The sequence below is a fragment of the Taudactylus pleione genome, unplaced genomic scaffold (assembly GCF_031769625.1).
Source record: "Taudactylus pleione unplaced genomic scaffold, aTauple2 ptg000407l, whole genome shotgun sequence".
In the NCBI taxonomy this organism is placed as follows: domain Eukaryota; kingdom Metazoa; phylum Chordata; class Amphibia; order Anura; family Myobatrachidae; genus Taudactylus; species Taudactylus pleione.
The window spans coordinates 742,698-769,227 of record NW_028284809.1 but is presented as its reverse complement, the minus strand read 5'-3'; the positions used below and the strand labels follow the sequence as shown (position 1 = coordinate 769,227).

The following is a 26,530-nucleotide window of genomic DNA, read 5'->3' as shown; positions in this document are numbered from 1 at the left end:
GGTGCACAGGTGTACTCATTACTCACTGACACATTTCCCAGGTCACCCAGCAGGTGCACAGGTGTACTCATTACTCACTGACACATTTCCCAGGTCACCCAGCAGGTGCACAGGTGTATTCATTACTCACTGACACATTTCCCAGGTCACCCAGCAGGTGCACAGGTGTACTCATTACTCACTGACACATTTCCCAGGTTACCCAGCAGGTGCACAGGTGTACTCCTTACTCACTGACACATTTCCCAGGTCACCCAGCAGGTGCACAGGTGTACTCATTACTCACTGACACATTTCCCAGGTCACCCAGCAGGTGCACAGGTGTACTCATTACTCACTGACACATTTCCCAGGTCACCCAGCAGGTGCACAGGTGTACTCATTACTCACTGACACATTTCCCAGGTCACAAAGCAGGTGCACAGGTGTACTCATTACTCACTGACACATTTCCCAGGTCACCCAGCAGGTGCACAGGTGTACTCCTTACTCACTGACACATTTCCCAGGTCACCCAGCAGGTGCACAGGTGTACTCATTACTCACTGACACATTTCCCAGGTCACCCAGCAGGTGCACAGGTGTACTCCTTACTCACTGACACATTTCCCAGGTCACCCAGCAGGTGCACAGGTGTACTCATTACTCACTGACACATTTCCCAGGTCACCCAGCAGGTGCACAGGTGTACTCATTACTCACTGACACATTTCCCAGGTCACCCAGCAGGAGCACAGGTGTACTCATTACTCACTGACACATTTCCCAGGTCACCCAGCAGGTGCACAGGTGTATTCATTACTCACTGACACATTTCCCAGGTCACCCAGCAGGTGCACAGGTGTATTCATTACTCACTGACACATTTCCCAGGTCACCCAGCAGGTGCACAGGTGTATTTATTACTCACTGACACATTTCCCAGGTCACCCAGCAGGTGCACAGGTGTACTCCTTACTCACTGACACATTTCCCAGGTCACCCAGCAGGTGCACAGGTGTATTCATTACTCACTGACACATTTCCCATGTCACCCAGCAGGTGCACAGGTGTACTCATTACTCACTGACACATTTCCCAGGTCACCCAGCAGGTGCACAGGTGTATTCATTACTCACTGACACATTTCCCATGTCACCCAGCAGGTGCACAGGTGTACTCCTTACTCACTGACACATTTCCCAGGTCACCCAGCAGGTGCACAGGTGTACTCATTACTCACTGACACATTTCCCAGGTCACCCAGCAGGTGCACAGGTGTACTCATTACTCACTGACACATTTCCCAGGTCACCCAGCAGGTGCACAGGTGTACCCATTACTCACTGACACATTTCCCAGGTCACCCAGCAGGTGCACAGGTGTACTCATTACTCACTGACACATTTCCCAGGTCACCCAGCAGGAGCACAGGTGTACTCATTACTCACTGACACATTTCCCAGGTCACCCAGCAGGTGCACAGGTGTACTCATTACTCACTGACACATTTCCCAGGTCACCCAGCAGGTGCACAGGTGTATTTATTACTCACTGACACATTTCCCAGGTCACCCAGCAGGTGCACAGGTGTAGTCATTACTCACTGACACATTTCCCAGGTCACCCAGCAGGTGCACAGGTGTATTCATTACTCACTGACACATTTCCCAGGTCACCCAGCAGGAGCACAGGTGTACTCATTACTCACTGACACATTTCCCAGGTCACCCAGCAGGTGCACAGGTGTACTCCTTACTCACTGACACATTTCCCAGGTCACCCAGCAGGTGCACAGGTGTACTCATTACTCACTGACACATTTCCCAGGTCACCCAGCAGGTGCACAGGTGTACTCATTACTCACTGACACATTTCCCAGGTCACCCAGCAGGTGCACAGGTGTACTCATTACTCACTGACACATTTCCCAGGTCATCCAGCAGGTGCACAGGTGTACTCATTACTCACTGACACATTTCCCAGGTCACCCAGCAGGTGCACAGGTGTATTTATTACTCACTGACACATTTCCCAGGTTACCCAGCAGGTGCACAGGTGTATGTATTACTCACTGACACATTTCCCAGGTCACCCAGCAGGTGCACAGGTGTACTCCTTACTCACTGACACATTTCCCAGGTCACCCAGCAGGTGCACAGGTGTACTCATTACTCACTGACACATTTCCCAGGTCACCCAGCAGGTGCACAGGTGTACTCATTACTCACTGACACATTTCCCAGGTCACCCAGCAGGTGCACAGGTGTACTCATTACTCACTGACACATTTCCCAGGTCACCCAGCAGGAGCACAGGTGTACTCATTACTCACTGACACATTTCCCAGGTCACCCAGCAGGTACACAGGTGTACTCATTACTCACTGACACATTTCCCAGGTCACCCAGCAGGTGCACAGGTGTACTCATTACTCACTGACACATTTCCCAGGTCACCCAGCAGGTGCACAGGTGTACTCATTACTCACTGACACATTTCCCAGGTCACCCAGCAGGAGCACAGGTGTACTCATTACTCACTGACACATTTCCCAGGTCACCCAGCAGGTGCACAGGTGTACTCATTACTCACTGACACATTTCCCAGGTCATCCAGCAGGTGCACAGGTGTACTCATCACTCACTGACACATTTCCCAGGTCACCCAGCAGGTGCACAGGTGTACTCATTACTCACTGACACATTTCCCAGGTCACCCAGCAGGAGCACAGGTGTACTCATTACTCACTGACACATTTCCCAGGTCACCCAGCAGGTACACAGGTGTACTCATTACTCACTGACACATTTCCCAGGTCACCCAGCAGGTGCACAGGTGTACTCATTACTCACTGACAATTTCCCAGGTTATGTTAAAGGGGGTTGATCTGGGCACAAGTTTTTTTGGCGTACTCAATATATATGCGATAAACAGTAAGTACCGGCAATAATTTGTCTCTTAAGTTGAATATTACTTGGAACGATGAGTAATATTTTATCTACTCCCGGCGGTGCTCCCCTGGAGTCAGTATTATTGCGTTGAACCAAAGAGAGAAAGGAAGACTCCTTTTTTGGGGGCACTCAAAGTATCTTTTAAACGAAAATTTTAATTGGATCTATATAAGATCAAAACAGACTAACAAGACATGAAAATGGTATCTAATCGAGATAAATCTTTACCTCTAATTCAAACCAAAAACAACACACATATACAAGAAATGTTTAAAATACAATTCTAACTAGATAGGTCCATTGACATGAGTGTTTCAGTGTGATTTAGAATATTGGATGATAACAGCAAGTTATTATTATTATTATTATTATTATTATTATTATTATCCTTTATTTATATGGCGCCACAAGGGTTCCGCAGCACTTTACACAGTACATAAAGAAATGAGCACACAAGAAAACAGAAATTAACAGTACAAACAATACAGGACAGATACATGATTTATACATTGCTGCATAATACTTAGATAAGCAGCGTGGTGTCTGTAACCAAGGGTTGGGTGCTGTTGTAAATTAGAGTATAATTAAGTGAAGGAGAAGCACATGAGGGAAGAGGGCCCTGCTCGTGAGAGCTTACATTCTAAAGGGAAGGGGGCAGAAAACATCAGTGACACAGATGGGCTGGATACAAGGGTCACAGTAATCTAAAATCTATGGAAAGGTTAGTTTAAACTTAAGAGGAAAAAAAAAAAAAACAATGAGTACAGAAAACTTGAACCAAGCCTCATGATTTGGGGGCCACAGCCAAGGACCATTATAAATCTCTACAATGTGCATGTATTCAATATATATATATATAGTTCCATCTACATATGCTGGAATAACTATTACTAGATATATGGCAAATGTCCCTCAGTTCTGATAATACCTTAACTTGTAAAGTACCACCCTCATTGGCACCAAGGTCGATCATCCACAAACAGTATATCATCAACCAGCAATATTCTTTTATGCATTCACAGATGGAAAGAAACACACTTTTTGTACAATGGCAATGTTCCTTTTTGATATTTCATCCCTCTGTAACCAAACTTGAGAATTTCTCACATAGAGAACAAAGAGCACAGACAACAGATGTCCTACTGTGATAAGAGGTCAGTTTGTTGAAAAGCGCCTGTATGTTTTAGAAGTAGTGATCTGCTGTTGGTCATATGCCCGTCGGCAGAGATGGGCAATGAGAGTCACCAGCTTCTATACATGCGTTCAAAGATTCCCCTGCATCTGCTGTCAGCTCCCAGAGATGGAACTGATGAGAGTAAAAATTAACAGGGATAATCGTAATGATCACACTGAAATATTCATCTCTATCATGTCAAGAGTAATTGATAAAAAGAGCTCAATAAGAGACCAATGTTGGTAAATAAATATAATTATGGGTGAAAATATATTTGTAATTAAAGAATGATCTGCTATAATTTGGCTTATAGATCAGCAATCTCTATACAGCTTGTCCCTTGCACTGAAATTCTATCATGTCTATATGATAAATTTAAACACAATGTTAATTGTAATGAGAAAAAGGATAGAAACGCAAAGCCTCTGTTCTATTCAAATCCAGCTAGGCTGCATGGGTATGTGCAGTTTGCAGTGAATACCCTGCAAACAGAGCCAGGCACAGAGGTATAAACCATCCTGTCAGATATGGGGGAGTGATTCCCTTGGTAAGGATAGCCCTTACTATCTGAAAAGGTTTAAAGCAATGGGGATAGAGATAGTATATCAATTCTTAGTGCATCATGGTATCAAACATCAGGCATTCCAGCTTATTTTAGGTGTATGGGGGATCTGGTGTGCATGCTCCCAAGTGTCCCTTACACATGACCAACGCGCGTTTCACCCGGCAGGCTTCATCACATCAGAGGGATGAAATATCAAAAAGGAACATTGCCATTGTGTAAAAAGTGTGTTTCTTTCCATCTGTGAATGCAGAATATCCCAGGTTACCCAGCAGGTTCACAGGTGTACTCATCACTCATTGACACATTTCCCATGTCACCCAGCAGGTGCACAGGTGTAGTCATTACTCACTGACACATTTCCCATGTCACCCAGCAGGTTCTCAGGTGTACTCCTTACTCACTGACACATTTCCCAGGTCACCCAGCATGTGCACAGGTGTAGTCATTACTCACTAACACATTTCCCAGGTCACCCAGCAGGTGCACAGGTGTACTCCTTACTCACTGACACATTTCCCAGGTCACCCAGCAGGTGCACAGGTGTACTCCTTACTCACTGACACATTTCCCAGGTCACCCAGCAGGAGCACAGGTGTACTCCTTACTCACTGACACATTTCCCAGGTCACCCAGCAGGTGCACAGGTGTAGTCATTACACACTGAGACATGTTAAAAGATCCACAGGTGGAACTAAGTATTTCACTTGTGATTCTGTGAGGAGACCTGGAAAACATGCACTGCTTGAGGTCCTGAGGACAGAGTTTGAGAACCTGTGCTTTATACTATGAGGGCTATTCAATATGAAACGTAAACCTCGCCGTCGAAGTTTACGCCGCACATCGGAGCTTTTGCCGGCGAAAAGTATCGCGCGCGAGCCCGCTTATACCCGTATTCAATATGAAATCATCGAAAACGGCACCTGGCAAAAGTGAAATCAGCGAACACTTCGCTGATTTTTGGGGAAATCACCCTAACACCCCCAAAAAGATGCTCTGACATGGGGATCACTCTGGATACCCCCGATTAGCCCAGCTGAAGGTTTTTGGGGTCTTTAAACGGGCTCAATAGCTGCTATTTTGGGGATTTGGGATGGTGGTGAAGAATAGTATTTAGGAGTTTTTTGCAGAAAATAAGTAGTCCCAGCAATTTGGGGTACTTGAAAATAGGGGTCAGCATATTTAAAAGTTGGTAAAGTGAAGTTTTAAAAAACAAGAAAAATCCACCTGCCACAAACACCTGCAATGGGAAAAACACCTGGGGCATACTTGGGGACCCCCATAGATTGTATTTCGCTAGTTTTTAACTTTGTACCCCCCAATTTTTTTTTTCGCCCCCAAAATGAAAGTGCTTTTTTTGGGGTCTTCTGAGGTATATTTTTTTTAATTTTTTGACACAGTTTACCATTGGGGGACTGTCTGAAGGTTGCAGGGTGGTTTCTGAAATGTTGCACCCCAAAACCCCAATTCAGCACTTTTTTTCGCCACCCATTCCTTGGTGATACTTTTTCGCAGGGTCGAATGCAATATACTTTTCGCACCGGCGAAAAGTTTCCAAATTGAATACGGTGTAAAAGTAAAAGCGGCGAAAATGACGTCATACGAGCGAAAACATTGCAGAAACTGAGTTTTCGCTCCATATTGAATACCCCTATATGTGACTTAAATATCTTTACTTAAAGTCACTTTTCACCCACCATCCAGTTCCTGAAGACATAGGGACGTATTTATTAATAACATGTAAAAACCCAGCGGTACCTTTCATTGCCGCTATAAATCTAGTGACTTCCTTGCCGGAAACGCTCCTTCTCCCTCAAAACGCTGGCTATTACATTTGGCCCATAGTGTTGTCTACTTTGTAGTTTTGTGATTATAGTATAATTCTTTTTGTGGCTGGATCAGTCAGATGTGTGGCAAAGATTTGTATTTGCAGGAGACAGGAAAACAAGTGGTAAAGGGACTTTTTAGGTTAATATGAAAGTCACAGGTTATGTGTAAAGAAATTTGCATTCCTTGACAGAACTTGAGATGTTTGATATGAAGTTTTCATTTGCAAAGACCAGGCTATTGTTCCCTGTTATCAGTCACATTTTGTGCTTAGTGGTTTATTCGGTAAAGGTGCCCCTATGTCTGCAGCTGGCTGTGTCACGAAACCTCAGAAACCTGCCGGCAGATCACAGGGTGGGGGATGGCAGGGGGAGGTGGGTGTCTTACATAGTGAAAGTCACAACTTAGTGAAACTGAAATGATGACAAGCCTGAATCCTATCCATACTACTAGCACCTTGCCCGATAGAGATTACTCACCCTCCTCCGAGGTAGAGAGACGGGCAGCCTAACCAGGTGCAGGGTATGTATTGTCTGTGACGGAGGTAATTACGGCCTGATTTACCATTCGCAGTATATCCAACTAGGTGGTGAAATCTTGAACCATGGCAAAGCCATGTCGAGCAGCAGGTGGTGGGGGAATTTTAAATGTACAAACAGATTTGACAGGTTGGGAGGGGGACGTATACTACTGTACAGTAGCTCAAATCTAAATTGCTGTGCAAAATAAAACTGATGAAAGCTTGTTGTTACCAGAGCGTGCCGGCGTGCAGAATAACATTGCATTGGCCCTTTTGCATTGCGGTGTTGTTTTTCCTGATGTTAATCTTCTTCACCATACTTACCGACTTTTATTATCTCCTCTCCGGGAGATGCCCTGAGAGGAGACACAGCTGGGTGCTTTAGGGGGGCTGGGCCATGTTCCTATGTCATTAGGCCACGCCCCTGTCATGGCAAAGTGCCGCAATCGTGGGACTGCAGCGGATGTTCGAAAATATGCAAATGTCTCAGCCGTCGAGATTTGTATTGAGACGCCGACTTGCGGCATCTCCAGCCCGCCGCTTGTGTACGAAGACGCAACCGTCCGACGCACATACATCGATCATCAAACTTCTGAGTACCCCATGGCCTTCAGAAGCAGAAGTAAGACTGCGTACGGGATTGCAGACACACCCGAAATGGTCATGACTGTGCCTGTGTCTGAGTCACACCCCCCCTTCCCCATTAACACCCAGAAAGGGTACCTGTCTATCAATCACTTTGCAAATAAATCCTCACTGCGACCGCCGTCGCAAGACCATCGCGTCACATGCAAAAACATCAGCATTGCGTCTGTATCTGAATTAAGCCCAATATAAGTTACATTCTGTCCATCCTCGGACTTCAACCTAAGCGTAAAATCAGTGTTGCCGAGAATGTATAATGCAAGAAATGTGTAAATAATAATGTCTGGTTTATTGATGTTACAAAAAATTATAGATGTGCGGATTTGGATTTCTGGAATCCAAAGACACCCGAACTTAGGGGTTACAAGTCGAACCGAGCTCTGGCTCAGGTCTTCCTGCCAACTTCGGTTCCTAGAACGAGAAAAAACATAATCTTCTTTTTGTCTGATCTCGCGTGTTTTGGTTTCGATAAAAGTCCTTCCCTCGTGGTCGAGGACGCCATTTCACACAGGATGCCAGAGGGCTAGGATGTGGGGCTGTGGGCTGCAGCACTAAGACTGTGTCATTGAAGGGCTGTGGGTGTAAGCACTACTGTGGCACTACTGTTGTGGCTGCATCAGACTTGTGAAGGGCTGTGGGGTGCAGCACTAAGAGTGAGTCAGTGAAGCGCTGTGGAGTGCAAGCAGTACTGCTGTGGCTGTGTCAGGCTGTGACGGGCTCTGGGGTGCAGCAATACTGTGGCACCACTGCTGTTTGCTGTGACCGTGTCAGACTGTAAAGTCACAGTGGGTTGTAAAAAAAAAATGTTTTAAAACTTTTGTGTGTTCAGGCAGTGGCATTGTGTTAATAAATAACATTCAGTAGGTGCCATGCCACTGTCAATTATTGAGTGAGTAAATATTGATAATGATCAGTTGATATATGAGCAGGAGCAGCAACCCAATACTAGTGCTGCGGCTGCTGCCAGTCATGATAATACTTCACTAAAGGAGGTCCAGGGGACACAAAGTTTAAGAAAGGTCACCTGAAATCTAAATATTTTACAATGTTAAAGAAAACATTACCTCTAATAAGAAAGGTAAAAAATAATGCCGAAATAACGTAAAATTGGCAACATGGGATGCGGGAGGAGTACCCACTCTTCCGGGAGCCCAGGGGATTACCAGCAAAACTGTGAGTCTCCCGCAGATTCCGGGAGAGTAGGTATGTGTATTAGTGGCATGTTTATTGTTGACTTCTCCTCCTTACCAAAGCCTAGCGAGTTCATCGCATCATCTCTTCTACAAGGAAAGTTAAGCTGTTGGTCATAGTCACCTTATCAGTTCTTGTTCTTCGTCAGTAAAATATACAGGGCTTGATATCAGGTTTTGTGAACTCAGGACCAGTGGTTCTGCCTATTGAGCCACAGCAACTGCAGTTAATTCAGGTTCCTGCTCAGAAATACATAACCAGCTGGGTGCATCTGCTGTCTGTCCACTTCCTGGCTACAGTCAATCCCCTGTATACTGGGACTATGTGAGGCTGGAATACTACAGCGCCAGAGCCTGATTGCTGCGCTTACAGTCTAGTCTAGCTGGTCCTGGTGTCCTGGCGCTTCTGTGTATCTTCCTGGACTTTGAACCTTGATTTTATTTGACTCCTGCTCTGAGTTCCCTGGCTTTGCTTTTCCCTTAGCTACCAGCGGAAGATCCCTGACTGCCTACCTCTGTGACGAGCTTCTGGCTTTGTCTCTGATTCTGGCTCTGTTTAACACCTCGCTTTCCAGAAAATGGGATCCAACCGCTGAATTTGCATAACTGCAGCCTCTGAGCCTAATTCACATGACGGGATGTAGTTATGATCCCGGCTGTCGGGATGACGGCGCTCAGAATCCTGGGACCTGAATCCCGACACCAGTCAGAATCCCGGCGTAGGCATCCCAACGTTAAGTATTGGGGATAGGGAGATGGATAGGGTTAGGGTTAGGCACTTGGAGGAAGGTTGGTTAGAGTTAGGCAGAGCCGTAGCTAGACATTTTGGTGCCCTGTGTCAGAAAGAGCTTTGGTGCCCAAGAAAAGGGCAAAAAAAATGGCATGGTCTCATAGGGAAAGGGCATGGCCACACTATAATACCCGATTCGCATTATGCCACACAGTAGTGCCCCTTATTTACATTACACTACATACCTGTAGTAGTGTCCCTTATACACATTACGCTAAATTGTAGTAGTGCCCCTTACACATTACACCACACAGTACAACTTCCCCCTCCTTCCTTACACGTTATGCCACACAGTACAACTCCCCCCTCCTTCATTACACAGTATGCCACACAGTACAACTACCCATCTCTCCCTTACACATTATACCACACAGTACAACTCCCCTCCTCTCCCTTACACATTATACCCCACAGTACAACTCCCCCCCTCTCCCTTACACATTATGCCACACAGTACAACTCCCCCCCTCTCCCTTACACATTATGCCACACAGTACATCTCCCCCCTCTCCCTTACACATTATGCCACACAGTACAACTCCCCCCTCTCCCTTACACATTATGCCACACAGTACAACTCCCCCCCCTCCATTACACATTATGCCACATAGTACAACCCCACTCCTCTCCTTTACACATTATACCACACAGTACAACTCTCCCTTACACATTATGCCACACAGCACAACTCCCCCATCTCCCCTTACACATTATGCCACACAGTACAACTCCCCGCTCTCCCCTTACACATTATGCCACACAGTACAACTCCCCCCTCTCCCCTTACACATTATGCCACACAGTACAGCTCCCACCTCCTCTCTTACACATTATGTCACACAGTACAACCCCCCTCCTCTCCTTTACACATTATGCCACACAGTACAACTCCCCTCCTCTCCCTTACACGTTACGCCACACAGTACAACTCCCACCTCTCCCTTACACATTATGCCACACAGTACAACTCCCCCCTCTCCCTTACACATTATGCCACACAGTACAACTCCCCCCTCTCCCTTACACATTATGCCACACAGTACAACTCCCCCCTCCTCCCTTACACATTATGCCACACAGTACAACCCCCTCCTCTCCCTTACACATTATGCCACACAGTACAACCCCCTCCTCTCCCTTACACATTATGCCACACAGTACAACTCCCCCCTCTCCCTTACACATTATACCACACAGTACATCTCCCCCCTCTCCCTTACACATTATGCCACACAGTACAACTCCCCCTACCTCCCTTACACATTATGCCACACAGTACAACTCCCCCCCTGCTCCCATACACGTTACGCCACACAGTACAACTCCCCCCCTCCTCCCTTACATGTTACGCCACACAGTACAACTCCCCCCGTGCTCCCATACACGTTATGCCACACAGTACAACTCCCCCCCTGCTCCCTTACACATTATGCTACACAGTACAACTCCCCCCCTGCTCCCTTACACATTATGCCACACAGTATCCACTTTATCGTCCATTTTTAACACCAAAAAGATGAACGATGATGACGACGCATGTTCCCGCGGGTCGTTCGTCATTATCGTTGATCGGGCTGACATGCAGGCCAACCTGACGATCTCGTCAGGTTGCTGCATGTCGGGGAATGGGGGAGAGAGCCCGGCGCTGAACGTTATCGTTAATGATATCGTTCAGCGGCTGTGCTCAATGTCATGAACGACATTGAGCACAGCCTGCCGGGGACAACACTACACGATATCGCTCAGGGAGCACATCGTGTAGTGTGTACGCACCATTACACATTATGCCACACAGTACAACTCCCCCCCTGCTCCCTTACACATTATGCCACACAGTACAACTCCCCCCCTGCTCCATTACACATTATGCCACACAGTAGTGCCCCTTATTTACATTACACTACATACCTATAGTAGTGTCCCTTATACACATTATGCTAAATTGTAGTAGTGCCCCTTACACATTACGCCACAGTACAAATTCCCCCTCCTCCCTTACATATTATGCCACACAGTACAACTCCCCCCTCTCCCTTACACATTATGCCACCTAGGGCTTACACATTATGATTACCCATTATGCCAGGGGAAGCCGCAGTCTCCATCCCCACCCTCTATGCACTGACTGTGCTGCACTGCACCCCAGCCCCAATGCCGAAAGAACGGCTCCTCGGTGCAGGGCACTGTGGGACTGGACTGGAAGAGATGTCATGACGTCTCTCCCAGTCCATGAAGACACTTCCACAGATGGGGGAGGGGGCAGGCAGCTGCAGCGCTGCCCGCTGTAATGTGTGTAATAGTACTAGCAATGGGCACGGCAGAGAAGAAGCCAGGCATTACTATTATACACTGCAGCAGGCAGCCGCTGTAGAGGAAAGGCAAGTTAGAGGGGGTGATTGTGGGTGGAGGCGGCCGGTTCCGCCCACAGGGTATGTGCGTTCTGTGTGGGCGCATCAGCCACACCACCCTAGTCACGGCTCTGGAGTTAGGCAGCGGGTGGGGGATAAGGTTAGGATTAGGCTGTGGGGGGGTTAGGTGTAGGGGTAGGGTTAGTATACTTACGTGGTTGTGTTGAGATTGTAAGTCAGTCAGGGTGCCGGGGTCAGGAACCTGTGCATCGGCATCCCATACCCAAACCCACATGACATCTTGGGTCTAGGATTCGGTGCCTTTTGGAATTCTTATTGTAGCCTAAAAGACTCCCTTCCACTGCTTGGCTTTGTAGCTTGCTACATTTTGTTTCAGTAGTTTATGCTTTTCTTATGCCAAAGTTCACATGGAGTTTTCTTTGCAGTTCTAGATAACAATCTGTTTGGAAAATAAGTAGCTGCCTCCGCTGCTTCACCCCAATACTTTTCAAATAATGCAGAGTCTGTTAGCATGCATGCCATCATTTCAGTCAGGGTTCTATTCTTCCTTTCAGCCACCCCATCTCGTTCTGCTCTATGTGGAACAGTGTTTTGATGCTCTATGTGCATGTCATACCACCCCCCCTCCTCCCTGTACTGAACTGTGCCAGTGGGGCATGGCCAGCCTGCGGGGGAATACTGAAGTGAAGAGGAAAAGAGCAAACAGTGGCAGTATCACACTGGGCATTGAGGTCCCATTGGTGTAATATAATGCTTCGGTGATGCACTATCTGACATTAAGGGGTAGCTGCTTTGACACTGCTTTATTTATGTATAGCACCTAGGATCTGACTTTTATCTACTTTGAGTCATTGTTATTAGTCAATAGAGGAGATTGTATTATATATTCTGATCATTTAACTTAAATTGACAAAATTCCACAGGGTGCACAGCTTATTATTACAATTACTGCCCCGAGCAGCTATCACTGGAGTGGGGACACCTATGAGAAGCTCCCTTCTCAGCTATGCTCCTACTTTGCAAATATACTGTACATTGCACCAATATTAATGTGAGTATTACTAACCATGTTCTGTCTGCCACCATTATTATTATTTCAGGTCTCCTAATATTTTTTAAAAGACCTTTCAAATAACACTGTGTGGTCATGCCTGGGAACACATCCATTACTTTACATAGCATAGCAGTGACTTTTTTAATCTAATACCTTATAACTGAAGTTTAGGACTTTACCTCAGATGTGTCACTTTTAAGTCCATTGAAGCACAATGAATGAATGAGGAGAGAAGGAACGAGGGGATCAAAGAGGACAGGGGAGAGGAAAGTACCGATCAGAGAGGGAAGGTGGCAGAGGCCAATAAGAAAAGGAGAGGGGTGGTGACAGAAGCCGATAAGAAAGGAGTGGGCAGGGGCAAAGAGCCGATCACAGGGTAGGGATGGGAGGGGATTAAAGAGGTGACAAGTGAATGTAATCAATCTGACAGGAAGGCAGAAGATGACCGCAGAGGAGAGAAGGCCGGAGGGGAGACAATCTGGGCAGTTTGAGGGAGCATGAAATGTAGAAATGGATCTCAAATCCGTAACTTATTTAGGATATAGAGCAAACAAACTGAGATAAATATAACACGCGGCCATCATACTGAGTAGCGCCCATGAATTCCGGACCATGGATGGCGCCCCCTGTCCATTTTGGCGCCCGAAGCTCATGCTTCACCGGAGCCACCCTTGCTACTCCCCTGACTGCAGCACTAATGAGAATAGCAAGTGTATATTAAAAAATAATACTAGACTATCTGCTGCTACCTGGTGTATGAGATTGAGTGGTCTTAAGTCTCTGCTCTTATTTTAGGAATTGTTGCTCTCATGGCTTTGGCATTTAAGCAACAATCGCTTCTCATGATTTCTGGAGGAGCCGATAGGATGATATCCTTTGTCTGTATCGGCTTGTACAGATCTAGTCAGCTTTCTTGTAGGCATCTAGGCCACGTCTGAATGCAATTATTGTTTCTCACCTGTTCCTTGGCAGTGTTGAGACTGGCTCTGTTACCTTTCATCCAATCAGGATAATAGACCAGTTATCCTGGAATTTGTTTTTGAGTCTTGTAGCCTCATTGCACCTTACAGACAAGAGTCCAAATTCCAAGCTAGAAACATACAGAACATTCATTAATGGTACTGTCAAATTGTTCCCTCTTGTATTGGAGTATGAGTACATCATGCCCAGTCTCTTCAGCGGTGACACTAGTTCCACCTGCATGATAGATTATCTCTTTGTGAAGCAGGGAAGTTCTGTGTTGAAGTTTCTATCGCCAGTGGCATAAGTCCCAGAAGCAGCGGGTGCATTTGTCTCAGGGGCCACATGTTTTTGGGGAAACTAGCATTGGTACTGAGATGAGGTGAGTGCCCGTTGTAGAATATCTGGGCCAGAGATGGCAAGATATCATCCTCTCCACCTCGGGGTGGGGGGATAAGAAGGCGATACTTCTTATGTGAATTAGCTGATCATCTTAATGCCTTTCGTGGTTATTAACATATGGTCTGTTTACAATAATAATCTCTCACAAGTCATCTCTGAATAGCAGCATCTCAACCTTACATTTCCACATATGATAACTGTTATTATTCAGTTTTACCACTGCTAGTTTAAGCTGTGAGCTACGGGCTATTTTCTTTTTTGCTTTTTCCTTCTTTACTCCCTTTGAAATACAGTGTGTCACTCACACACATGTTGCAGATTTCTTATGACCTGTTACAGAGTATGCTTATATGTTCATGCATCAAGATTGTGGGATAAACTTTACTGAGACCAGTACAGATAAACTTTATTAACATAGCATGTAGGATTAACAGGAATAAGGTATGAGGGACTACACTTGAAAGAGATTACACAGTGTGGTTTGAGACACAGCACCCCAGTGTAGCTTCCAAGCAATTCCCAGCATGCAACTGTTGCTGTACTCCAACAAATACTGTCAGTGTACTGTATGTCCACATGAGTCTGTGTCTAGATAACTTGTATGACTTTTCATATATCTGTCATTTAACCATGTATCAATATTTACCCATGCAAAACCAGAGTAAAATAATCCACACCTCCAAGCATGCAGTACATTCCCTTATTTTATACAAAACCAGCTCTAATACAAAGGTGAGGGCCACAATGCTCATGAAGGTTCCAGATCCTGTATTATCAGTCATTGTTGTTCCTTCTACCTACCTCTATATATACACACTGATTATATAATTATATATGCACACAGATGATGTGATTACAATGCATTTCTCGTCTTACAGGTTGGCGCAATGAACTCTGTGGCTGTCCTGTGGGCTGTTGCCTTTGTCCTCTCTGTAATTGTCATGACTGCTTTGTGCATCAGCTGCAGGAGGCGTATACCTGGTACGTTTACTCCGCCTGACAGCGGCTGTTGTGTAATTGAGGTTCTCATTGTTACCGGTCATGGACTGAGCAAACCGCAGCTAACACAAATGTCCACATTTTATTATAATGATGAAATTCTCAGTTTAAAGGTTGTCTTGACAGAATATAATTGTTTGCTCACTAACGTACCAGTATTGAAGATTTGTCTATCTAAGTGATCAATGATTTACACATATTTTTCTTTTAATTTGAATCTACATTATTATATTATTATATGGGTTACTGCACCTTTCTCCTCCAAATTCTAATGATATTACAAGTTGCCAAGGAGTTTTGTTACCATATAAAAGCAAATGTGACTTCTAATATCCATACAATCACAATGTCTATACAAATAATGACATCATAGGTCACTAAATGTTAGCAACAAGCATAGACATTCCCAGCCCGGGGCCCACTCCTCTCTCCCCCAGGGGCCGGCCGCGTCACCGCAGCAGTAGACTCTGGGCATTAGTTTGTGCCCAGAGTCTACTGCGCATTCGCAGGATACTGGGAAAAAAGGGAGCTGCCGCCATTTTCCCGGTGATTTCCCTATTGCGCATGCGCAAAATGCCAGGAAAATGCCGTTTTCCAAGTGTTTTGTGCAGTGCTACAGCCAACGTGGGACTTTGCAGGGGTAAGTATGAAAAATATGGGTGCAGGGTGTGCAGTGTGGGCTCGTGTGCAAAGCACGCCCTTAACCCATTACCATGTGCACCGCACACCCTGCACCCATTATAAATCGCCCCTGGCAACAAGGTATAATACTCCAACCAGCTATAAATTTGATCAAACTAACTCAGATTGAATCTCGAAAATATCAAAAAGTTTTAGGTTAGTCTCCAATATTGACAAAAAACAAAGAAAAGAAACAAGTCGCCTGTTCAGCTTAAATTGCCACATTTTATAGTATTTCTATAAGTTTTAAAGAAAAAAAAACTAGAGCAGAGATCACTACTTTATATTATAGTTTGAAGTTTGAATGTTGCATAGAGAAACCTTACATAGGGGCATATTAAATTTGAGTTGAAAAGTCAGAGGTCAGACTTTTCGCCATCATCGCCGTTTTTGCAGGAAATAAAGTATTGAGCGCGTGCCCGCTTATCCCCGTATTCAATAATAATATCGGCAAAAACGGGACCCAGCAGAAAGGTAAGTATCAAAGTCACTTTTTGGGGAAATGAGCCTGTCACCCCTCAAAAGATGGTCTGACATGAGGGATCAGTATGGGTACCCCCGATTTGGCCTGCTGAAGGTAATTGGGGTTTTTAAACAGCCGCGGCAGGTGCATAATTGCGTCTTTGAAGAAGGGGTGAAGAATAGCACTTAGCTTTTTAAAAAAAAAAATAACTAGTCCCATCAAATCTGGGGTACATGAAAATGGGTGCAAGCATATTTTTAAGTCCCTGAAGTGATTTTTAAAAATTCTTTAAAAATCCACCTGCCGGTACCATCCGCTTTCTAGAAAACACCCGCTGCATACATGGGGACCCCCCCCCCTGAGGCTATTTCGCTAGTTTTAAAGTTTGTCCCCAAACTTTTTTTTTTTTCCCCCAAAAAGAAACCACACTTTTTGGGGTGTCCTATGATTATTTTAAAAAATGTTTTGATGCAGTTAACTTTTAGGGGACATTACAAGGGGTGCAGGGTACTTTTTTTAAGTCTGCACCCCAAAACCCCAAATTCTGCTCTTTTTTTCGCCACCTATGCAGTGGTGAAAACTTATCCCCGTTTCTTTGCAAAGACTTGAAATTGAATATGGGGATAAGTGAAAATGGCGAAAATGATGTCATCGGCGATAAATTATCACTGATAACGGACTTTTCACTCCAAATTGAATACAGCCCATAGTCGCCCGCTCTGATGGAATTTCCTGGCAACTTGGAATTTGAGGGAGTTCTCCTGGTTTCTGGTACAGTGGACAACGCTCTTCCATTAAAATGGGCGGGTCAAGGGGCGTGGCGATGCGAGTCGCAATGAGTCACATCATCGCGGCCCATGCCATGGTGCCACAAACTGCGACAAAAGTTATTATTATCATTTATTTATAGCGTGCCACAAAGTATACGCAGCACCGTACATGACTCACAATAGGATAAATAATGATACAAAATGAAAATAAAAGTTATAAAACAGACATAACAGGGACAAAAACCAGGCTGAGAAAAATGATGCAATATATACAGTCCGGAGCTTGGACCCGGTGTACCTGCAGTTGGCGTTGCCCAATAGAAGACTATGGGCTTCTTTCACATTGTGCTGTCAGAGGGATCCAATCGGCTCCCTCCTAGAACCACCCGCGGCGTGCAGGTCATATGACACATGCGCAGGGGGACTTTCAGGGACATAAACCCCGAAATCTCCTCTTCGCAAAGGACAGCTCTTTTCGTAAGAACTGTCCTTTGCGTTTGTAATGGCATTTTTAGGTACATATAGGTATTATTAACGTGGCAGGATGTACTGCATCCACGGTGTGATGCTTAGTACATACCACTCTATGAGGGGTATTCAATTTGAAACGTAAACCTCGTCAGCTAAGTTTTCGCCGCACATCAGAAGTTTTTTTCCGCTAAAAAGTATCGCGCGCGCTCCCGATATCCCCGTATTCAATTTGAAATCGTCGAAAACGGCACCCGGTGAAACTGAAATCAGCGATAACTTCGCTGATTTTCGGAAAAAATACCCTAACACCCCCAAAAAGTTGCTTTGACATGGGGGATCACTCTGGATACCCCCGATTAGCCCTGCTGAAGGTTTTTGGGGTCTTTAAACGGGCTCAATAGCTGTTATTTTGGGGATTTAGGAAGGTGGTGAACAATAGTATTTAGAAGGTTTTTGCTGAAAATAACTAGTCCCAGCAAATTTGGGGTGCTTGAAAATGGGGGTGAGCATATTTAAAAGTTGAAGTTAAAAGTGAAGTTTTAAAAAACGTGAAAAATCCACCTGCCACATGCACCTGCAATGATAAAAACACTTGGGGATCCCCCTAGATTCTAGTTCGCTAGTTTTTAACTTTGTACACCCATTTTTTTTTATCGCCCCCAAAATTAAAGTACGTTTTTTGGGGTGTTCTAAGGTCTTTTTTTAAAATTTTTTGACACAGTTTACCTTTGGGGGACTGTCTGAAGGGTGCAGGGTGGTTTCCGAAATGTTGCACCCCAAAACCCCAATTCTGCACTTTTTTTCGCCACCCATTCCTTGGTGATACTTTTTCGCAGGGTCGAATGCAATATACTTTTCGCACCGGCTAAAAGTTTTCAAATTGAATATGGTGTAAAAGTAAAAGCGGCGAAAACGACGTCATCCGAGCAAAAACTTCGCAAAAACTGACTTTTCGCTCCAAATTGAATACCCCTATATATCTGCAAGTGGGGGTAGACAGGAAATCATGAAAATTTGGGGCAAGGACCAAGAGGATGGAGGGCCCTGCTCATAAGAGCTTATAGTCTAAAGGATTCGGGGGGTAACTTGGAGGTGATGTCATGGATGCAATTCGTAGTATGACGTCACCATCCCTCCCACCTGGACCTCCCATAACAGATCTCAGGGAGGTCTCCCACAAAAGGCTGGCGAGTATGCTTAAAATACTAACATACAGTGCTGGAATAATGCTGGTTGAACTTGTTTTCCCTGCTCACATTTAGCTCCATTGTTTTATTTAGTTTATTTAAAGTTTGAGAATTGGTCCAGTTGGAGAAACCAATTATTGAGCCTCTTTAGTGACTGAGGGGTCTATGTACTAAGCCTTAGAGGAAGATAAAGTACCAGCCAATCAGCTCCTAACTGCCATGTCACAGGCTGTGTTTGAAAAATTAGTTAGGAGCTGATTGGCTGGTACTTTATCTCCGTCAACTTTATCTCCATCCAAGGCTTAGTAAATAGACACCTGGTTGCTGGGTATTGTAATGCAGAATATTGTTGAGTGTCACATGGGCATTACATGTCACTGGTAGAAGCGTCATTGGCCCCTGCGGGACAGAAGCCTGTCTGGGTCAAAAATAATCTCTGTATAGATGATTGGGCTGCTGTAGTATTATAGCTCGTGTATATACAGACTTTGGGCTCTAGTTACTAAGCAGTGTTAGGAGACAGAGTGAAAAGTGATAAGAAAGTGATAAGGTGCCAGCCAATCAGCTCCCAACTGTCATTTTTCAAACACAGCCTGTGAGATGGCAGTTAGGAGCTGATTGGCTGGCACCTTATCACTTTCTTATCACTTTTCACTCTGTCACTTATCACTGCTTAGTAAATAGACCCCTTAGTATTATTGTGTACATACAGACTTTGTCATCTCGCATCGTTGTTGTCCTAGTTAATGTGTCTTTTCTTGCAGTTCACATAACAGAGACTGACTACTACGTAGACAAGTAAGTGATTACTTTCCTGCTTTCATACAGAAAGTTCAGGTGTGATTGTAACTACAGAAGTAGTGTAAATGTGGGTCTCATGCAGATAACGAAGCTGGCGTGCAGAGCCTGGTGCCATGGGTCCCTGGGCAATGTACTGGATTAGGGCCTCATCTCCCTTCCACTTGTCACAAATAGAACACATCGGGGGGCGCAGCGGAGTTGAATGACATTGCACTTGTATTACCCGCATAGAACTATATGCGGCATTCGCCCGTATGCGTACGCATGACGTGTTCAACTCTCCATCAGCCCCATAACGCCACATGCATACCTAATATTTGTGTACATCTACTACTGTATCCGTGTATCCCCTCCCTCTCTTTTACAAGTCCATAGCTAAATATATATATTATTTTTATCATTTAGATCAGTGGTTTTCAACTCCAGTCCTCAAGTACCCTCAACAGATCATGCTTTCAGGATTTCTTTAACCATGCACAGGGGAGTTCATCTATTTTGCTGGATTGATTAATTGTCCCACCTGTTTGCATAGAAAGTAACCCTGACAACATGACCTGTTGGAGACTGGAGTTAGACACTCCTGATTTAGGGGGTCATTCAGACCCACTCGCAAGCGGCAGTACGCTCGCAAGTGGGTCGATGTTCCCCACTGCGCAGGCGCACGACGGAGGGAGCTCCGTCGTGCGCATGCACGAGACCCGGCGAGCGACGGGGAATCTGTCGCTCGGAGTCTCGCACCAAAGGGGGCGTGCTGTCGACGGTGACTGACAGCACGCCCCCTTTGGTAGGCGTGCCAGGGGCGTGCCTGCCAGACGGAGGCGTTCCCATGGGAATGCCTACCGTCTGAAGCTGGCCCCACTGACATCACTAGTGAGCCAAAATCACTCCAGGGCTTGTGGCTGAGAAACCCGACCGCAGGGTTTCACTCGCAAGTCCGATGGTCGCGATGGTCAAGACTATCGCGACCATCTTTTTAGACGCTCGTATATGCTGTGGGTGGTGACCCACAGCTATACGAGCGTCCAGGAGGACGCTCCATTTTAATGGAGGAGGGCCCTGATTCAGAGCGAGCGCTCTGGTCAGAGCGTCCGGCTCTGAATCAGGGCCTTAGATCATAAGTGAACAACCTGGGTTTGGGACTACATTTCCCAGCATGCCCTGGGAATCCTGGGTTTAGAGCAGTGATTCTCAAACTTGGTCCTCAGGCCCCACACAGTTCACTTTTTCCAGGTCACCCAGCAAGTGCACAGGTGTATTTATTACTCACTGACACATTTTAAAAGATCTACAGGTGCAGCTAATTATTTCAGTAGTAATTATGTGAGGAGACCTGCAAAATATGCGCTGTTTGGGGTCCTGAGGACCGAGTTTGAGAACCTGTGGTTTAGAGCATGGGTCTGATCGCAATTTTTCCTTTTTATACTAAAACTTTATTTCTTGCTGTTTTATATTTTAGGCCCCAATATACTCTTCCACCTACAAGTTTCATGATCATCAACAGGCCGGCAGGTAAGGCCTTATCAAATAGCGCTATCTTACGCTGGATGCTTTTATGACATGAATGAATCCTGTTGTCTCTCGGATGTAGTGCGGATCGCTATGTGCAGAGTTTGTACGTTCTCCCCATATTAACATGAGTTTACTCCAGATGCTCCAGGATTATTGACTTCTGACAACAATTAACCCTCGTGTGTTTGTGTGCGTCCATGTGGTAGGGAACATAGGGCCTGATTCAGCACGGATCGCAGATGCAATCACGGGTGTAACAGCTCACGCAGCTCTGCTGCCACAATATGCTAATGTGCACAATCGCAATGCAGTCTTAGCAATACATAAGGGCGCTCACTCCCCCTTACTCACATCCGTAATACCTTACAAGTCTGCGAAAACATCGGTACCATCGAGTAACATCGGAACCTCACGCACAACTGCACAAGGTCAGACCTTACTTTAGAAATTGCTAAACTTCCTGTACGCAGCTTGAGCTAAGGCTGCGTAGGCCATCACAGTGGTTAATTTATGCACGCCCCCTACCCGGCGGCTGCAGAGAGGGGAAATGTAAATGAATAGCCCTCAGCCCCTCAGTGTGCTCAGAGGAGCAGCTGCTGGGGAAATCGAAGTTGTGATGGTCGCGATGGGCCTATCGTCGATAGGCTGATATATTTATAGCCAATATAATAAAATCGATGTTTAAGTTATGTGCTTCAAAATATATATATATATATATATATATATATATTCGTGATGAAATACATGTCCTTGACCTAATTCAATCATAAAAAAAAATGACAATTTCTGAACGTTTTTATTGGAAAAGGCTAGCGAGAGTAGGGACCATTGCGCATATGCAGATTCTGTTACTTTTCATGACTAAGTTGATACTTATTATGGGTTGGGTACGGGATCCTGGCTGTCAAATCCTCGACGCCGGCCCCCCGATAGGGTTAGGATACCGACACCTGACAGTCGCTATTCTAACTCTTCTCCCTACCCTAACACTCCCTTCCCGGTGCCTAAACCTTACCTCCCCCTTCCGGCATCCTAAACGTAACCCTCCCCCCTAGTGCCTAACCCCAACCCGAACGCTAACTCTCCCCCTGTCCTTACCCATAACCCTCCCTCCCCGGTGCTTAAACCTAAACTCCCCCCTAGTGCCTAAACCTAACCTCCCCCTCCCAGTAGCCTAAACATAACCCTCCCCCCAGTGCCTGACCCCAACCCTGAACGTTAACCATCCCCTCAACCCTGCTACTTACCTTCGGGATGCTGGCGACCGGATTCTAACAGGTGTCTGATTCCGGCGCCGGGCCGGGATATTGACCGTATCCCCCTGTTATAATCCATTTCCTCTTCATTCTCTACCAGTTCTTCCACGATCGTCATCCTCCCAGGCCACCATGTATCCACAGGATTTCCTGCTCACCATTCCGTAAGTACCGCTCCTCCGTACCAGCGCAGTCATTGCAATACCATTCATTACCAGAGGTGGCAGCAGAGGAGTTCCTCATAGTTTAAATTGATCAATCAGAGAAGTGACTATTGGGGGCTAAGGGTTCTAATTACTAAGCAGTGTTAGGAGACAGAGTGAAAAGTGATAAGGTGCCAGCCAATCAGCTCCCAACTGTCATCTCACAGGCTGTGTTTGAAAAATGACAGTTGGGAGATGATTGGCTGGCACCTTATCACTTTCTTATCACTTTTCACTCAGGGACTGATTCAGACCCGCTCGAGAGCGCTAAGCGCTCGCAAGCGGGTCGATGGTGCCCTAGTGCGCATGCGCACGACGGAGGGAGCTCCGTCGTGCGCATGCGCGAGACTGGCATAGCGACGGCCAGGCCGTCGTTATGGGTCTCGCACCAAAGGGGGCGTGCTGTCGATGGTGAGTGACAGCATGCTCCCTTTGGTGGGCGTGCCGGGGGCGTTGCTGCCCAGATGGAGGCATTCCCATGGGAACGCCTACCGTCTGGGTCCGGCCCCACTGACATCACTAGTGATGTCAGTGGGAGTGCTTTTGGCTCTAATAGAGCCAAAAGCACTGCTGGGCTTGCGGCAGCGAGACCCTACCGCAGGGTCTTGTTGCAAGCCCGATGGTCGCGATGGACTTGACCATCGCGACCATCATCATGGACGCTCGCATAAGCTGTCGATGGTGAGTGACAGCACGCCCCCTTTGGTGGGCGTGCCGGGGGCGTTGCTGCCCAGACGGAGGCGTTCGAATGGGAACGCCTACGGTCTGAGTCCGGCCCCACTGACATTACTAGTGATGTCAGTGGGAGTGCTTTTGGCTCTGATAGAGCCAAAAGCACTCCTGGATTTGCGGCAGCGAGACCCTACCGCAGGGTCTTGTCACAAGCCCGATGGTCGCGATGGTCTAGACCATCGCGACCATCTTTTTGGCTGCTTGCATAAGCTGTGGGTGGGTACCCACAGCTATGCAAGCGGCCAGGAGGCCGCTCCAATTTTAGGTAGGAGGGCCCTGATTCAGAGCGAGCGCTCTGGTCAGAGCGTCCGGCTCTGAATCAGGCCCTCTGTCTCTTAACACTGCTTAGTAAATAGGGTCTATATTCCTTTAAGAGAATATCTCAGGGTTTATGTGATGTGGATTATTGTGAATATCAAACCTATTTGTCAGTACATACGGAATCACAAGTGCGAGTCTGGGTAATACTGAGATCAGCTGTTGATGAATGTGGCCACTTTAGAAATAATGTACATTTAAATGCTAGGATTAGATTTCTGATATAGTTTTGTGACACCAGAATTAAATGACAAAATAACCTTTGACACACTTTAAATAAAAGTTCAGACATGGACGGGGTTAAATGTAGGGACTGTAATGTAAGAATCACTTGTTTTCGGAGTTTAACGCATGTGAACATCTTCCGTGTCCACAGGAAATCTCCGGTACCTACAGAGAGTCGGAGGAGTTCAGTAGGAAGAGAAGTACAAGGTGTGTATGACAGCGTTTAGGGCCCCCGGGGGCCAGTCTGTACTCAACTCCTGCAATGAAAGAATGGATTTGTCCCTACTCATCCATCCTGCCCATCCACTCAGTGCAGTTCCTCCTATGTTATATATTCAATGGAAATGTCACTAACAGGGGGAGATGTACTAAGATTTGGAGGGCGATAAAGTACCAACCAATCAGCTCATGTCATTTTTCAAACACAGCCCTCTAACAACCTTTCCCACTTGAGACCATCTATTATTAAGGAACATTACATTCTTCCTGTACATTGCAGTGCTTCAGATTCCAGGACATTTTTTACTTTTTACTATTGATATTATTTGTCGATATGTTTGTCATTTATTACGATTTTGCATTATAGAGCTGTTACTAATTTGATAAATGTTTTTTATTACTGTATTTTTATTAAATAATTGATTAATTTTTATTCTTAACTGTTTTGAGTGAAATTGAATCTTGCTCTCTAGAGTCTGCGGTTGCTGCTATTGTTTTCTGCATTTTTCAAACACAGGGGCCTGATTCAGAGCCGGACGCTGTAAACGAGCGCCCGCTCTGAATCAGGGCGTGGTTTGTTTTTTTAGCGAGGCGGCCTCGTGGACGCTCGCATAGCTGTGGGTTACCACCATCGACAGCTTATGCGAGCGTCCGTGATGATGGTCGCGATGGTCAAGACCATCGCGACCATCGGGCTTGCGACGAGACCCTTGCGGTAGGGCCTCGTCTTCCGCAAGCCCTGGAGTGATTTTGGCTCTATCAGAGCCAAAATCACTCCCACTGACATCACTAGTGATGTCAGTGGGGCCGGACCCAGACGGTAGGCGTTCCCCATGGGGACGCCTCCGTCTGGGCAGCCACGCCCCCGGCACGCCCACCAAAGGGGGCGTGCTGTCAATCACCATCGACAGCACGCCCCCTTTGGTGCGAGACCCATAACGACGGCTACCCCGTCATTATTCGGGTCTCACGCATGCGCACGACGGAGGCGCCTCCGTCATGCGCATGCGCATTTGGGAAACATCGACCCACTTGCGAGCGCTCGCGAGCGGGTCTGAATGAGACCCACAGCCTGTTACATGGCAGTTAGGAGCTGAGTTACTGGTACATCTCCCCCTTAGTTCATATGTTCTGGCTAGTATATAGGAATACTTATTGAAGAGTGTACAATGGGGTTAGATGCACCTGTTGCGTAGAGCAAGGGAGCGCCTATGATGATTCCAGCTGCGCCCTGTGCTGGCCGGCCCCGTGAACGTGTGACGTCATGCCGCACCGTGAAGTAGAGCACTGCAGGGCTCTACTATCAATGCATCAGCGATACTGGCTGCGCCACACAGCCCTAGTTATGGCCATGGTAACTAACCATAATGATTTACCCAGGGGCCCGCCTCGCTAGCCAAATATCTCTCGTTTCAGGTTTTGCCAAAGGAAGTGAATCTGTGCCACTCACAATGGGTAAGCGCTGAATTAATCACCCACTCGGCTGAGATCTCACTCACACTCCCTCTTGCTCACACTCTCGGAATCCTCTGTGCTACAGATTTTCTTAACCATCTTTAATATTGTGCTCATGCTGCAAGCTGTGAAGCCTGCAGTAACTTTGTTCGGCCTGAGGGTGGCGCTGCTGCTCCTCTAACAGAAACATTGCGCGTTTACTTACAAACCACAGTGATATAATTCTGTAATACTACACTGAGGACCTCATTCAGAGCCGCTCGCTATTTGCGGTCGTTAGTTCTGGAAAAAGGGGTGGCTATTCAAATGAACCGTTCGCTCTTTGCAGTCTGTTGACACCTCTAAGTCTGAACGAGCGAACAAAACTTGCGGTCGGTTTTTTGAAAAAAACGCCCCCTGGCCGCTCGCACCATACGTCATGTTCGCCATTTATTTGATTAATCGAGTACATCGAACAGCGTCTGAACTGCTCTCTATTCGTGTGGTTGGTTTATTCAACCACTATATTGCGAGCAGTTCTGACTATAAAACAACCAGGTGACGTGGTCAATGACGCTGCTGTATTAATTATGCACACCCTTAAAACGCCCGTTTTGACTTTTAGGCACGCCTGCGTTCTGAATTCCACTCCCCGTTTTCAAACACCTTCCCCTGTTACCACCCACATACGCCTCCTCCTGTCACTCAAAGTAGCAGGCACTCGCTATATAGCGAACAAACGATTTTCGGCCGCACTGACTGGTTCGCGCATGCGTATTACAATCCATACGCATGCGCAGATGTGCGAACATCGGTCAGAATGAATGAGCGTCCGC

The 26,530-nt window shown here is 46.2% G+C and overlaps 1 protein-coding gene across 6 annotated transcripts in view; it reads left to right on the top strand.

The window, feature by feature from the left end:
* Nucleotides 1-2,862: 2,862 nt before the first annotated feature.
* LOC148506344 (uncharacterized) overlaps nucleotides 2,863-26,530 on the top strand; it is a 38,773-nt gene continuing 15,105 nt past the window's right edge. Inside the window, exons 1-7 of one of the 6 annotated variants that reach the window (XM_088446834.1) lie at nucleotides 2,863-2,915; nucleotides 15,305-15,407; nucleotides 19,762-19,795; nucleotides 21,255-21,307; nucleotides 22,664-22,727; nucleotides 24,193-24,248; nucleotides 25,677-25,715. In XM_088446834.1, the coding sequence (XP_088302960.1) occupies nucleotides 15,314-15,407; nucleotides 19,762-19,795; nucleotides 21,255-21,307; nucleotides 22,664-22,727; nucleotides 24,193-24,248; nucleotides 25,677-25,715 (340 nt within the window). In that variant the 5' untranslated portion in view covers nucleotides 2,863-2,915; nucleotides 15,305-15,313. Of the gene's footprint in view, nucleotides 2,916-3,572; nucleotides 3,655-3,739; nucleotides 3,771-4,040; nucleotides 4,088-5,395; nucleotides 5,420-15,304; nucleotides 15,408-19,761; nucleotides 19,796-21,254; nucleotides 21,308-22,663; nucleotides 22,728-24,192; nucleotides 24,249-25,676; nucleotides 25,716-26,530 lie in introns of those variants that run through there. The other 5 variants (XM_088446833.1, XM_088446836.1, XM_088446837.1 and 2 more) reach the window with 5 other exon arrangements.